This window comes from Cydia strobilella, chromosome 25 (assembly GCF_947568885.1).
Source record: "Cydia strobilella chromosome 25, ilCydStro3.1, whole genome shotgun sequence".
In the NCBI taxonomy this organism is placed as follows: Eukaryota; Metazoa; Arthropoda; class Insecta; order Lepidoptera; family Tortricidae; genus Cydia; species Cydia strobilella.
This window is the reverse complement of record NC_086065.1, coordinates 4421201-4437720: the sequence shown is the minus strand read 5'-3', so window position 1 is coordinate 4437720 and position 16520 is coordinate 4421201. Positions and strand designations below refer to the sequence as shown.

The 16520-nt window shown below is 38.3% G+C and overlaps 1 protein-coding gene across 2 annotated transcripts; it reads left to right on the top strand.

Annotated features, from left to right (window-relative positions):
• The first annotated feature begins 3369 nt into the window (after positions 1-3369).
• On the top strand, positions 3370-16144 carry LOC134752675 (glucose-6-phosphatase 3). Of its 2 annotated transcripts, XR_010128760.1 has the most exons (9): positions 3370-3541; positions 4470-4634; positions 5566-5754; positions 8857-8987; positions 9194-9381; positions 11239-11360; positions 12348-12461; positions 13770-14122; positions 14162-16144. XR_010128760.1 is itself a non-coding variant. In XM_063688351.1 (8 exons), the coding sequence occupies exons 1-8, from the start codon at positions 3489-3491 to the stop codon at positions 13876-13878; spliced, it is 1071 nt and encodes a 356-aa protein (XP_063544421.1). In that variant the 5' UTR covers positions 3370-3488; the 3' UTR covers positions 13879-16144. The 2 variants fall into 2 exon arrangements, 1 of the variants encoding a protein (XP_063544421.1); XM_063688351.1 differs by having other exon boundaries at positions 13770-16144.
• Positions 16145-16520: the final 376 nt, after the last annotated feature.

Here is a 16520-nt window from a genome sequence, read left to right as displayed (position 1 = left end):
TTAATTTTAGTATAAAGTAACCCTAGATTTGTGTTATTGTTTTGCTATAGTTACAATTTCAAAAAACAAGCTTGTTACAAGCCTGCCACCTACATCAGCTGCTCTCTATAAACATGCACTTCGAGCAGCTTATCAAGCGGGCCATATATGGGGAAACGCTCCTCTGGAACCAGAAGTTTCCATACCATGTACATCTTCTTAGGGATGGACTAAGGAAAAAGAGAGTTGCACTGCAGAATTGTCTGCAGTTACAGCGATTTGGTCGCAATTAAGCCTCTTGGACCATTGTGGCTCCCAATCTGGCTGCTAAACTATGCGTTGTGGGACTTGTGGGTGTCGACTGTCGTCGCGTCAGCTTACCATGCACAGCCCAGTGTAAATCATGCAAAGGTGGCTGTACAAATCAAAATTAAGTTAATGTAATTTTCAATCCAGGGTTATATTTTGCATGCTGAGTTGCTGACCACTGATTATAGGTTTGGCACAAAATTATAGGTTTAATGGTAATCAGCTAGGCACAAAAATAATTCAACAGTAATCTACAGCAACCAGTTCATGTATGATCGGTGATTTTGTAGTATTGGAATGGTACGAGTCCTTCAAAACGACTTTTCTTTTTCAGTTCTACATCTACCGGTGAACCCGAAGAGGACATTTGTTTTTTTTTACGAATGTAGTCACTTTAAATAAAAATAATTTCTATTTTGTTATATTTTTTTTTTGTAATTCAGCACCAGGAAAAAACTTTATTCAGGTTTTATTTATTTATTTTTTATTTAGTAAACTAAATTGGGTGATTTCTTTTCATATGACACATTTCATATTAAAATCAGTGCACTTACTGCGGTTGAAGATTTCTAATAAATAAATTTATTTGTAAGAGCGTGCATAATTGAACTTAAATATTTCGTGAAGAATAAAAGGTATCGGTGTCGGGTTTATTTTATAATACTTGTTATTTATTCAGTAATATATAATAATAATAATAATAATAATAATATAGCCTTTTATTCAGATCCACTTAACCTAGTAACATTAGACTCAAATGGAAATGGGCAGGGCACATGATTAGAGGTCATGATAAATGGAGTAAGAAAGTGACAGGATGGTACCCCAGGAACAGCAAAAGGAAGAGTGGTAGACCACGAAAAAGATGGGATGATGATATTAGACAGGTGGCAGGAGCGACGTGGAACAGAGTCGCTTGGGAAAGATCGGAATGGAAAAGGTTGGAGGAGGCCTTTGCCGATTGGCAAACAGATCTACAAAAAATAAGCAAGCAGCAAATACTAGAATAAGTTTTTATGTTTATCTTTTGTTAAAATCAGTAATATATACATGTATTAAACTATTCATGTTCCATAATTTTTTTTTAAGAAATTAAGTAAAAACTATCGATCGAGTAAGAAAAAAAAACTTAAGATGCCGTTTTTTGCCAAAAGTATTCAGAATATGTTTTTTGAGTATTTTTTTATAAGTAACGTATATAATGAGCTTTTATTTTAGATATTAAATATTGAAATCGGTCAAGTAGTTTACCTTGTAGAATTTTTTGAAATATATTTTGAAGAAATTTACACTCACATTCAAACATTCACATTTCGTGAAGTATGAGAGGTATCGGTGTCGAGTTTTTTTTATAATACTTGATATTTATTCAGTAATATATACATGCATTAAACTATTCATGTTCCATACATTTTTTTTGAGAAATCAAGTAAAAACTATCAATCGAGAAAAAAAAAAACTTAAGATGCCGTTTTTTGTCAAAAGTATTCAGTATATATTTTTTATGTATTTTTTTAAATGTAATGTATATCATGAGCTTTCATTTGAGATATTAAATATTTAAATCGGTTCATTGGTTTAGTTTGTAGAATTTTTTGAAATATTTTTTAAAGAAGTGGCGCCATCTCTGTTCCTAAGGGGTGAAACTGCCGCTGCTGCGGGTCAAATCGCTTAGTTTGGTCCCTACTATCACTGTGCAAAGCGGCTTGCTTTTATCATGAAGTGCAGCATTTTGTTCATAACAAGTATGGCTAAGACTCCACTGGCTGTCTCCACTGTCAGTTGAAATTTTCACAGATGTATTTCTGTTGCCGCTATAACAACAAATACTAAAAATTAAATTTGTACGGAACCCTCTGTTTGCAAGCGACTCACACTTGTCTGGTTTTTTATTTTCGACGACAAAAAACTTAGTATAACTACCCTCAAAAAGGGTTCCAAGTGGATAGATTTTTCCATTAAGTTACGTTTCTATCATGGATGGTAGACTGAAATGTAGGTAAAAAGTATGAAATATAAAAATTGCTATTTGCGTTTAGTGGCGAATATATGAACTCGCAATAAACCTCGCAAAGGTTAACTGGAAGAGATCCCTTTAAAGGATAAGTTCGCCTTTGCACCTACTGCATATTCAGTGTCATTTTTGTCAATCAATGTGTAAACAGGCCGGAATGTGAGTACACAGACATCCGAGTATAGAGTATAGTCATGTATAGTTTTAGTATTTATTGTCAATGGGGTTGGCAACTGTTAAAGGTTTGCAGAGATGGCGCATTACACTACTCTTTGGATGGCGCTATCATAGCTTGCCCCTTTTTCCATGAGATTTGGCTTAAAGGGCTGGCATCCAGGGCATTAAAAAAACAAAAATTTGACACAATTCTAGGGACTGACAGTATGGATGGTATAGAAAGGATGCCAATCTCTTATGGCAGAATTGTTGCAAAACTGACCGCTTTCAGAATTAGTTCCTAATCTCTCCGGTGGCGCTAGTTAGGCTCTGGGACATGAGTATAACATGAACCATATAAGGCAACAATTAACCCGACCAAATTACGTAGGTTGTTTTTGGTAGTATTTCGGTGTATGGTGGCGCCGCCTAATTACTGTTTTTTTGATGGACATTTTCATACATAAAGATTTGGCTCCTTTATATAGTCACCATGACTGACAGGGCAAGCTATGCTGGCGCCATCTGCTAATTATTTTGACCGGCCAACGGGCCAACCCCATTTGGTTTGACCAATTATATTACTAAATATTCGGTCAGGGTCAAACGCTGAATGATATCCTTCGTTATTTATCCCGCTCCAAACTACGCGGCGCGAAGCCGCGAACGAGAGTGTGGAGTCGATTTCGCTGGTTAGCGAACTAGACTCCACACTCGCGTTCGCGGCTTCGCGCCGCGATTCGCGCACGAGTGTGGAGGGATTTTGGTCTGTATCACTAACTTCATGGTCTGTATGCGGCATTTAAAAAAAAAGATGTAAACCATATGTAGACGTCAAGTTGACTGACACTGACAGTGACAGTTGTCATTACGTCATTTACGTCAAGTATAATTATATCGATTTATTCGATTTGTTTTGGTTTATTGGTTATTAGTTAGAAACTAACATGAAATCACTGTGAGACCTTGTGATTGCCGGATAATTATGAATATTATGATTCTCTAACGTTTATCATCAAGGGAGTTCACGATGGAGCAAGTCTACGCTTTGGAGGTTACTTTAATCGAATTTGTTCAAGACTGGTAAACCTTTTAATATTAATGTTGTCGTTTATGATTTTACTTTTACATTAGCACACAATATGTACCATTAGTTTTACTTCAAACCGCATCATGATCACATGTTGAAATACGTGTACGTAATCATATTTTAAAAGTAAAATTTTACATTCACTTTTTTTTAAGTGAGGCATTTAGAAAATAAGTTTCCTGGATTCTCTTTTTATCTACGTATGAGCACATTCTTCTTTTATTCTGTTAAAATGAAATCAATCGCACATGGATTATAATATCTTCAAGAATCCAAGATTGGTTTATAAACAATTAAAATCTGATGTAATTCAAAGAAATCTTAATGTGTAATTACTATTTTAATGTTTATTTATGGTTCAACACGTTTATATACATTTTAATAAGTTTTTTACAGTTAAACAGTGATGTAAGATGATGTAGGCAGTTTGTAATTACATGTTCTAAAACTATGACATTCAGCTGACCTTGGTGCAGCAATAGATTTATTCTTATTATCCTGTTATTATTGGATAAACTAATAAATATAATAAGGGCAATTAAACTTTTTTCTTGTTGCCATGGTTACATTCCCCTGAATGAAAAAGTTCATGAGTAGTCTAGGGGACCTTTAATTCCTGATTTTATAATATTTCACCACATGTATGTTGTTTGTGTATCCACATTTCCATTGATGGCCATTTCCATAATTGGTGTTCCAAAAAATCCCAAGTTCAAGTTTTGCCCCAAGCGATGAATTTTTCCATGTTTCCTTTATTTGTGCCATTCTCAATCAAAAGGTTGTCAATAAGGCGCTATTTCCATAAAGCTTCAATTTGAAATCAACTTTATCGACAAGCGACAGTACCTTTTGGTTGAAAATGTCACATTTTTTGTATAGCCTACAGATATTATGCTTGATATATATTTTTTTATATTGTAGGTTCCGTGACTGGGACAGTTACCTAGAATGGGTGAACGACATTTCGAACCCGCACATGTTGCTGGAGTTCCTTTTCCCTCTCATCTCCATCGTGGACTCGGTGTTCGCTGCTCAGATGCTGCTGGTCCTCAGCTTCGGGGGCTGGCTCAACACTGTCATGAAATGGTAAAGGGTCATTTCTGAAAAATCTCATTCCCCTGACCATACCTATTCACAAATTCCCAGGAAATTCCACTTTATTAGCATCTTATGTTTGGTGAATGTGTAACCTGTACCAAGTTCCATCTACAACCAAAACTGCTTAGTGGTAGGCTTGTGTAGTACATGTAAAAATAAATAAAATGAAATTAATTATTTTTTATTTATTTATTTTACAAAATGTACGCAAAACGTTTCCGTTACATTATATGCCCATTTTGTCTCGGTGTACTACTGTACTAAAAGAAGTAGTACATTTGTGAGATTTTACTAGTTTGGAGCGATCTTTTTAGTGAACAAGCACGGACAACAACTTTATTTAGTGGAATCTCCAGGGAATTTGCGAATATATATAACCAGGGGAATGAGATTGTTGTGGAATGACCGTAAATGTAAATTTATTGCTATTTACTTTTTGTGAGTGCCATTAGATAGAACATTTTTATGATAGTATATGTCGCTCTGCGCCGCCTCCTTAAGGAGCGTAAATAAAAAGGAAGGAATGGGACATTTGCATGCCCAGTAAGCTTCGGTAACTCGGTTAAGAGCTATTGGACCGGTATTCCAAAAGGTCGCAAGTTCAGATCTTGCCCGAAACAATAGTTTTTTCTTCCATTTTCCTTTATAACATAGTTTTTTTTTTAATATTTTTTGTTTTTGTGTCCCACTGCTGGGCAAAGGCTTTTCATCGCCGCTTAAAATTTTTAAATAGCTTTTAATGAATAAATGCATACTTTTATAAGTACAACTTACAAAGTTACAAACTAAGGGGCTAGCAAACAAAACAACTCTGTTCTATTTATAAATTATTTAAAATCCATCGGAGGTAGTTAGTACTAGTAATAAAACCACGGGGCGATTGGGACGCTAAAGGATAAGTTGTCAAATATAATTCCAGGTGGTTATTAGAAGACCGTCCATACTGGTGGGTGCAAGAAACCACGTTCTACACCTCGCACCGACCGCGGCTTAAACAGAACCGACAGACATGTGAAACGGGCCCTGGGTCACCCTCGGGCCATAGCGCAGCCGGCGCCGCGGCGTTGGTGTTACTACTCATGTTCATATCTCACATCATGCGAGATCGGTGAGTTTGTATGGTTAAATACTATTGCTACAGCAACATGTTAGAGTAGGACAGACACTGTGGACAGACACATATATGGCTTGTGTATAGCGCTTTTCTCGCTCTAAAAACTCTAAAAAAGACGCAACAATCATGTGAAACGGGCCCGGGATCACCCTCGACCTCGGGCCATAGCGCAGCCGGCGCCGCGGCGTTGGTGTTACTGCTCATGTTCATATCTCACATCATGCGAGATCGGTGAGTTTGTATGGTTAAATACTATTGCTACAGCAACATGTTAGAGTAGGACAGACACTGTGGACAGACACATATATGGCTTGTGTATAGCGCTTTTCTCGCTCTAAAAACTCTAAAAAAGACGCAACAATCATGTGAAACGGGCCCGGGATCACCCTCGACCTCGGGCCATAGCGCAGCCGGCGCCGCGGCGTTGGTGTTACTGCTCATGTTCATATCTCACATCATGCGAGATCGGTGAGTTTGTATGGTTAAATACTATTGCTACAGCAACATGTTAGAGTAGGACAGACACTGTGGACAGACACATATATGGCTTGTGTATAGCGCTTTTCTCGCTCTAAAAACTCTAAAAAAGACGCAACAATCATGTGAAACGGGCCCGGGATCACCCTCGACCTCGGGCCATAGCGCAGCCGGCGCCGCGGCGTTGGTGTTACTGCTCATGTTCATATCTCACATCATGCGAGATCGGTGAGTTTGTATGGTTAAATACTATTGCTACAGCAACATGTTAGAGTAGGACAGACACTGTGGACAGACACATATATGGCTTGTGTATAGCGCTTTTCTCGCTCTAAAAACTCTAAAAAAGACGCAACAATCATGTGAAACGGGCCCGGGATCACCCTCGACCTCGGGCCATAGCGCAGCCGGCGCCGCGGCGTTGGTGTTACTGCTCATGTTCATATCTCACATCATGCGAGATCGGTGAGTTTGTATGGTTAAATACTATTGCTACAGCAACATGTTAGAGTAGGACCCCCGGATCCCGGGCCCGTTTCACATGATTGTTGCGTCTTTTTTAGAGTTTTTAGAGCGAGAAAAGCGCTATACACAAGCCATATATGTGTCTGTCCACAGACACTGTGGACAGACACATATATGGCTTGTGTATAGCGCTTTTCTCGCTCTAAAAACTCTAAAAAAGACGCAACAATCATGTGAAACGGGCCCGGGATCACCCTCGACCTCGGGCCATAGCGCAGCCGGCGCCGCGGCGTTGGTGTTACTGCTCATGTTCATATCTCACATCATGCGAGATCGGTGAGTTTGTATGGTTAAATACTATTGCTACAGCAACATGTTAGAGTAGGACAGACACTGTGGACAGACACATATATGGCTTGTGTATAGCGCTTTTCTCGCTCTAAAAACTCTAAAAAAGACGCAACAATCATGTGAAACGGGCCCGGGATCACCCTCGACCTCGGGCCATAGCGCAGCCGGCGCCGCGGCGTTGGTGTTACTGCTCATGTTCATATCTCACATCATGCGAGATCGGTGAGTTTGTATGGTTAAATACTATTGCTACAGCAACATGTTAGAGTAGGACAGACACTGTGGACAGACACATATATGGCTTGTGTATAGCGCTTTTCTCGCTCTAAAAACTCTAAAAAAGACGCAACAATCATGTGAAACGGGCCCGGGATCACCCTCGACCTCGGGCCATAGCGCAGCCGGCGCCGCGGCGTTGGTGTTACTGCTCATGTTCATATCTCACATCATGCGAGATCGGTGAGTTTATATGGTTAAATACTATTGCTACAGCAACATGTTAGAGTAGGACAGACACTGTGGACAGACACATATATGGCTTGTGTATAGCGCTTTTCTCGCTCTAAAAACTCTAAAAAAGACGCAACAATCATGTGAAACGGGCCCGGGATCACCCTCGACCTCGGGCCATAGCGCAGCCGGCGCCGCGGCGTTGGTGTTACTGCTCATGTTCATATCTCACATCATGCGAGATCGGTGAGTTTGTATGGTTAAATACTATTGCTACAGCAACATGTTAGAGTAGGACAGACACTGTGGACAGACACATATATGGCTTGTGTATAGCGCTTTTCTCGCTCTAAAAACTCTAAAAAAGACGCAACAATCATGTGAAACGGGCCCGGGATCACCCTCGACCTCGGGCCATAGCGCAGCCGGCGCCGCGGCGTTGGTGTTACTGCTCATGTTCATATCTCACATCATGCGAGATCGGTGAGTTTGTATGGTTAAATACTATTGCTACAGCAACATGTTAGAGTAGGACAGACACTGTGGACAGACACATATATGGCTTGTGTATAGCGCTTTTCTCGCTCTAAAAACTCTAAAAAAGACGCAACAATCATGTGAAACGGGCCCGGGATCACCCTCGACCTCGGGCCATAGCGCAGCCGGCGCCGCGGCGTTGGTGTTACTGCTCATGTTCATATCTCACATCATGCGAGATCGGTGAGTTTGTATGGTTAAATACTATTGCTACAGCAACATGTTAGAGTAGGACAGACACTGTGGACAGACACATATATGGCTTGTGTATAGCGCTTTTCTCGCTCTAAAAACTCTAAAAAAGACGCAACAATCATGTGAAACGGGCCCGGGATCACCCTCGACCTCGGGCCATAGCGCAGCCGGCGCCGCGGCGTTGGTGTTACTGCTCATGTTCATATCTCACATCATGCGAGATCGGTGAGTTTGTATGGTTAAATACTATTGCTACAGCAACATGTTAGAGTAGGACAGACACTGTGGACAGACACATATATGGCTTGTGTATAGCGCTTTTCTCGCTCTAAAAACTCTAAAAAAGACGCAACAATCATGTGAAACGGGCCCGGGATCACCCTCGACCTCGGGCCATAGCGCAGCCGGCGCCGCGGCGTTGGTGTTACTACTCATGTTCATATCTTACATCTTACATCATGCGAGATCGTGAGACATTTGACAGTTTAGTTACCACAGCATATAATACGCCCCATCTAGTGCAGCTACCAAACTCGCGAGCAGTTTTTCTTGGACTACACATCTCCCACAATCAATAACTTTTGTCAATATAGTTTGGGTTAATTAATGTTTCTTTTATAGTAAATTCTACATGCGCTACTGGAAGTACCTCATGTATCCGCTGTGTAGCGCTGCGATGGGCTCTATCCTGCTAGCCAGGGTGTATGTGGGGGCACATTTCCCGCATCAATGTCTGCTTGGTGCTTTGGTTGGTGAGTTTGTCATTATCTTTCACCATAAGTACCTTTTTTTTTTTTTCGATGTGGGAATGCTGTATCGCATCGTCCCCCTGACTTGAGGTGGGCCCATTATGGGGGTGGGTATGTGAGACTCCTACCTCCCGGCTCTTTCCTACAATAAAGTGCACTATTGCATAAAAAACCGGCACCAATCATGAAACTATTATCAATAATTGCAGGTGCCTTCATGGCACCAGCGCTATGCATCTATGTATCCGACCCGTACATCTGGAAGTACGGTCCGGGTCCGGAGCGGTCCGGCGCGGCGTGGCACGTGGCCGCCGCGGTCATAGCGGCCGCTATCGGCGGAGTCACCTACGCCGCCCTCAAGATATGTGGGATAGATCCGCAGTGGACTGTCAAATTGGTGAGTTTTCTACCTCTTAGTGTCTTACTGCTATTGACTCTACTTTCATGGCACTGACTCTAGATATAACGTGATGGACTATTGATGGTTTTCTACATCATGAAATAGCCAAGTCATAGTTTTTTAACCGAGAAGTAGAGTTAGTAAAGTTAGAGCTTAGGAGCGTGACTTTTGCTTAGATCTCGTAACTTTTTTACGATAAAATTGGCCGCCAATATTACATGTTTTTGGTGGGATTGGTTCTAATAGGGTTCTGTGAAGGTTTGTAACCTTTACAGCCTTTTTTATCAGTAGCTGGCAACAGTCTTGTTTTGAATTTATTTTATTTTATTTATTAAGGTCTACCAACAGTTATTACATCTGACATTTAATTTACGTTAAACCATAAGAAACATTCAGTGATGCATAACTAAATAGAGGTAAACACAGCATTAAAAAAAAGGAAACAGTAAACTTAAAGTAACAGTTAATGGCTAAATAACAACCTAACCTAACAACCTAATGAAGGATATATACATACTATTTTTTTATGTTAATATTTAATAATTTTCGGAACCTGGGCAATGAGTCAGAATGAACGTCACAGCAGTGGCCGTGCTTGTTTAACAATCTACACAGTCGTGGAATGGGTGAATTGGCGCCTAGGACGGTTTTCCTAAATACCGGAGACAGAAGGTCTATTTTGTTTCTAGGATATCTATATGGCACTCTAAATCTTATTTTGCGCAAAAGTTGTGGACAATCTATGTAGTTATTTAAAAGTTTATATAGAAATTGGATATCTAGTAGATCTCTTCTTTTATCAAGAGTATTGATTTGGAAGTGTCGTAGTGTCTCTGAATAAGATATGTATTTGCTAGCTAGTTGTGTGTGGCTAGATATATGCCAAAGAAATCTCTTCTGCACTCTCTCTATTCTGAGGCAATGGGTTGAAAAGTGTGGCCGCCAGACCGTGCTACAGTATTCTAAGATGTTACGAACGAAGCAGTTATAAAGAAGGATTTTAGTACTTGCTCTTCGAAATTGTTTACCAGTTCTTATGATAAAACCTAGCATTTTAGAAGCCTTCTTAATAATTGCGTCAATATGAGGTACAAAGGTCATCTTTTTGTCAAATGTAACTCCAAGGTCTTTGATGTGATCAACTTCGTAGTTTGTTAATTAATGATAACTTTGTTTTCAGCTTACTGCTCCTACACTAGCTACTTTAGATTAGAAATTATTTAATTAAGGTAGGGCACTCAAGGTCTACACATTGCTTATTATTACATCATTTTTGTATATGACTATTTGTTGCCTAAAAAAAAAAAAAACTTCGCTAAGGTACTCCCCAGCGATGTTGTAGGACGAGTATATATAGTTCAAGTTTCTTGTAAATTTTATATGTACCTAAACATTTTTTGATGTTTCAATAATTCCAATTGAATTTAGAATCGTATCGCCCTGTCAAATGGAACGGGGGTGCGTGTTCGCCATTCCTGAAGAGGCACCCATCTAGGCTAGTTAATTGTTACTTAGCTAACCTGTGACAAAATAATATGTGGTATTTTCTATAAAAAGGGACCTTATTGTCGATGGCGCTTACGCCATTATAAACGATGCTCCGATATAAATACAATGCCGCGCGACGCTGTGCGGCGTAAGCGCCATCGACAATAAAGTCCCTTTTCATAGAAAGAAAAGAGAAAATGCCCCATATAAGTATAGATCAAAGAAGTGCATTTAAATATCTACATCATCCTCCTCGTTAGGCGTATCCCCTTTACAGTTCATTTAAACACTAGCTGTAAAAAACCTCTTATTAATACCTTATGTAACATGATTATTAATATAATCATTAATAATGTATGCTTTCAGGCATTCCGTTGGTGCCAGCAACCTTCAGAGATCCACGTGACCACGACACCTTTGTTCTCGCTGATGCAGAGTACCGCCGCCATGTTGGGTTGGGCTCTTAGCGTGTCCCCCGCAGTGGCCGAGTGAGTATAAACCTTCCTCATGAATCACTCTCTATTTAAAAAAAAAACATCAAAATCCATTGCGTAGTTTTAAGGGGATCCCATGCCCCAATGACCTTCGATCTGAATCCCTTAGTTTTCTTATGTTTTTTGTAGCTTATCATATTAACAGCAACAGTTTTAAGCAGTATAGTATCCCATATTTACTTCGAAGTTCATTGTTTTCGAGATATTTGGCATCAAAGTTGAACAATTTTAGGCCAAAAAACTGGTTTTCTGGCCATAACTTTTGTGTTAATCAGTTTAAAATTAAAACCTTAGAATTTTTTTTAGAGACGTCAAAGACGAACCCAAATATGTAGATTTCGTATAAGTAAATATATCTTCCCATCAGGCGGCTCGTCTACTCGTTTGCTGAATATCACATAAAAAAAAAAAAAGTAAGATCTTTCACAGCAATCGAGATACGAAAAAAGTGTTTTTTTAGACAATGTTTAAAACAATCATAAATAAATAAGTATTTATTTTTTTCACAATCCGGTAGACAAAAATGGAGATAAAAGATTGAAGAACCGATAGCCGCTTGTCTTATAATTCTATATGTAGTGCAAAAGTAGGAGATACGATTCAAAACTTGTCAAAAATCGATTAAAACCTCAGGTAGCCCCTCAAGATCTAAGCATACATAGGGACAGACAGCAGGAAGCGACTTTGTTTTATACTATGTAGTGATGTAATGACGACCGGTCTGGCCTAGTGGGTGGACCCTGCCTGCGAGGCCGATGGTCCTGGGTTTGAATCCCGGTAAGGGCATTTATTTGTTCGACGAAGGGCAGATATTTGTTCCTGACGAGTCATGGTTGTTTTCCATGTATATAAATATGTATTTATCTATGTAAGTATGTTTATATCGTCGCCTAGTACCCATAGTAAAAGTTATGCTTAGTTTGGGGCTTGGTCGATCTGTGTAAGATGTCCCTAATATTTATATATATATTTTTTTTGCAGATACCGTCATTATACCCCACACCGCTCGCTGATTATATCATCATTCATAACCGGTGTTATTATGTACGGCTTCCAACAATTATCAGCACATGTTGACAAGACCAATGTTTACAGGTAAAACTTTATACAGTAGCACTTCCTTAATCCGGACGGCCAAACGAGCTACTGTCATTTTTAGGGTTCCGTACCTCAAAAGGAAAAAACGGAACCCTTATAGGATCACTTTGTTGTCCATCCGTAAATAAATACTGTACAGGATGTCCCAGAACAACCACGTCACAGTGACACCGAAGGTACAGTACTGGCCAATAATATATCACCTCCATGTTTTTACGGTATAACTTTTTTTTAAATATTTGTGAGTGACTTCCACCTCACTGCTTTAGGTAGTCTAGTAGGATTCCTATGTACGGGCGATGAGAAAAATTGGTCTCATGTAGTGGTTTTTTCATAGTTTTTAGTTTTTTTTGTAATATGCTGTATATCCTATTGTAATTCACAGTATTTCATTGCAGTATTCATCATATATTTGTATAAAATGAGTAGTAAAATATGCAATCTACAAACTAACATATAGGTTAGTTTGTTGTTTACTCTATACAAGTTCATAGAAAAACACTCAAAGGTGATAATATTATTGGCCGGTACTGTAGGTCAACTGAAGAGGAACCTAACCAGCGTTTTTTTTTTACGTGGAGTAATGCAGTCAGGCATTCCGCCCAGCCGAACATGACCCCAGTAAAAGTTGCATGGTTTTCGAGTTATCGATGCTGGTAGGTAGTAAAAATGTTAAAACAAAGGGGAAAATACAGTTTTTTTATTTATTTCGATAATAACTCGTAAACCGTGCAACTTTACTGGGGTCATGTTAGGTTCTGCTTGAGTTGACCTACCTCCAGTGTAGCGTTGAAAAAACCGGGAAAATTGCGGAAAAATTTCAAAACTGCTCGTTTTTTTCAAGTTTCTTTCGAAAAAAAATTACTTTTCAATAAGCTTAATTAGGAATTTAAACAGGTAGGTTAAATGTCTAATGTGTTTGTTTTTTTTAATTTTTTATTTATTTATTCTATATTAAAGTCTTACATTACATCAGACAGAAAAGTGCCGTGAAACCCTATCGGGTTTGTATCGACACTGCATTCGTGGATACATTTTACATTTAAACATTGTTGTGGTACATAGGAAAAACAAAAATTATATAAAAAATGTTTGTTTATGGCATTGACACTGTCATCACTCATCAGTGACATTGTGTGTGTGTTTAATTTTTCTGAATAGAACTGGAAAAAAACCGAAAAAAACGAAATTTGGTAACATTCCCGAAAAAAAACATTTGATTTTTTCCGGAATTTTCATCCCTACTCTAGTGTCACTGTGGCGTGGTACTTCTGGGACACCCTGTATACTTATTTTGTTTAACAGGTTTTACGCGAGTCACTTCGTGCTGAACACAGTGAAACCGGCGTTACTGCTGCGGCTAACTCCGGCCCTCGCCATGCTGCCTTTTACCCCCAAGGATAAAATCGATTAGACAAACTTATTGTTTCAACCCTCTGAACGCCACGCTCATCGTATGCGGCCATTGAACTATTATTCATGCAGTTTAAATATTACATTGTGCAACGAGGGGGGTAAGTGAAATTCTGCAAACGAGGTCTTTAGATGCACGACAGCCGCAGATTGGAGTGCGTTATAGACTCGAGTTTGCAATATTCTTACCCCCGGAGTTACACACAATGTTTTTCATCACACTTGCGAAGAAAAAACAAAATTAAGTGAAATAGTTCTTAAATGATTGAAATGACATTTCAAAGAGTCGTCCGCCATATTGTCATTCTTTGACAGGTTACGCATCGTTTTTTCTTACTGCAAGCTAAGTTTCCAAAGGCAACATTCGATATTGTTTTTATTCCTTACTTGTTGTTTTTCTTATTTTGAAAATTTTGTAAAAATATTTTTTTAATACAGTTGCTCAAAAAGTGCTACTTTACGTAGCTAGTTAGCGTGCGGAAAGTTGGCATTCGTGAACTAGTGTTATTTACTTTTCCAATTTTTTTTAATTTATTCTTGTTCCAATTCATGACTACTTATTGATGAGTGTTAATATTAGTTTCCTTGAAACGTCGTAACCAACATAAAAACCTACTGTTAATGTAAGAATACGAAAAATATACATATTTCATATTTTATTACTTAACTTTTCATCATTATAACACGTTTATTTTTTAATATTGAAGATTGAAAAACCGTTCTTAATAAGTTGTCTGAATGGAACGGAATAGCTATGGAAGGTAGAGGTAGGAATAGCTGCCGAAACGCCTGTCAAAGAAGAGGCGTTTTTTCTTAATGCAAGCTAAGTTTCCAAAGGCAACATTCGATATTGTTTTTATTCCTTACTTGTTGTTTTTCTTATTTTTTCGGAACTGTATTAAAAAACGTCTTTTGATACACGTGCGGAAATGTCATTCTTTCTTCAAAGTAATGACATACTTTCCGCACTAGCATCGAAATGTACTATCAAGTACTATTAAACGGTTATTAAACAATGAAAATAAATTATAAACGTCAGTATTTAAAAAGTAAAACTTTTTATATCTACTTGGTTCGTATGAATTAGTGATACAATAGTGACACTAAGTAACAGCTTTTTTTTCACCATCCATAACTCCCGTGGGAACAATATAAGCCTTTGTCCTTCAGTATACCTGCATGAAATAAAATCTTTTTTGAGCAAGTGTGATGAAAAATAATAAAGGCCATGTATCACATGTATTTTTAATACAAGCTCAAATTTTAGCGGCGTAGGTTTCGGTGCTATAAAACGATTAAGAATTTCTTAATTTACTTTTAACCGTAGTACTTATTTTTCACATAGATTGGGTACGGTGACAGCTGTAATTTTGCGTTTTAAGGTTATAAATTGGATGGAGATGACAGGTGTCACCTTACTCAAGCTACATGAAAAATGTTATAATAGCATATAATAGTGCAATTAATTTTTTATTTTTTTTCAAGCGGTAATGTATGGCATACAAAATGTGTATGCAATATGTACATTACGCGACGTCACAAATAACTGTCACATACAGGAATATAATTCGGATTTTTTTACTGAAACATATATTACTTAATTCATATCAATCGTGTTGTGAACGTGTGATTTATTTATTTGTCCAAAGATGTTGCTTTTGCACTTTTCACTAAGATCTAAAGTACTAGTCCTATCTACCTATATGTAAATGTGTGTCGCTTAACTTCAAACTCGGGTGAATCCATTCGACCCTCAGCAAATCTACCCTTGAAATAAAACTATGAAATCGGATTATATCGATTGAATTTAGTATACATCCCGACGTTTCGAACCCTTTACAGCGTTCGTGGTCAACCGCCGACATCCGTCACCGTCGCCCGTTCATATTTTTATTTCATGAGTAACTATCGCGGTAACCGAAGATAATATTAAAATATTACATATCTACCCTGTTACCTTTTCCTAATACTAAAATCGCATAATCTGGCTTATAAAATAAATGATTAAAAAAAATCGCGTAACGCACAGATGGATTTAACCGAGTTTAAAGTTAAGCGACTCATGTGCTACATGAATACCTATAGGTATACAAGTAGGGTTCTCAACCTTAAAAAATGCAGCCACAATTTTTATTATATACTCGTTTTTGTGTAAAGGTAGAACATTTGTAATAAACTTTACCAACGCAAACGCTGTGATATATTTATTTAGCGAATTTATTTATATTAAATGCACCTTAATGAATAAAGAAACGGAAGCAATACAATCACTAGTTTTAATACATTGACATATACAATTTCAAAGCCTTTTATTATCGAACATACAGTTAATAATATTTAATACAATATTTATTTACTTATTTATGTGTTTGCAACAACCGTCGGCTCAACGTGTCCTTTTGACACAAAGGCCATTGCCTTCCATGCCTCTCTGTCTCTGGCTAGTCGTGTCCATAGTGGACCAGCAGTTTTCTTTAAATCATCTGACCATCTTTTGTATTGTCTGCCTCTTTTTCTTTTTGTGTTGTAGCATGGGGTCCACTCAGTCAGTATGTGTGACTTGACCACTTCTGCTTTTCCCTGAGCATGTGGCCCGCCCACTTCCATTTTAGATTTTTTGATTTTAGAGTAACATCTTCTAAT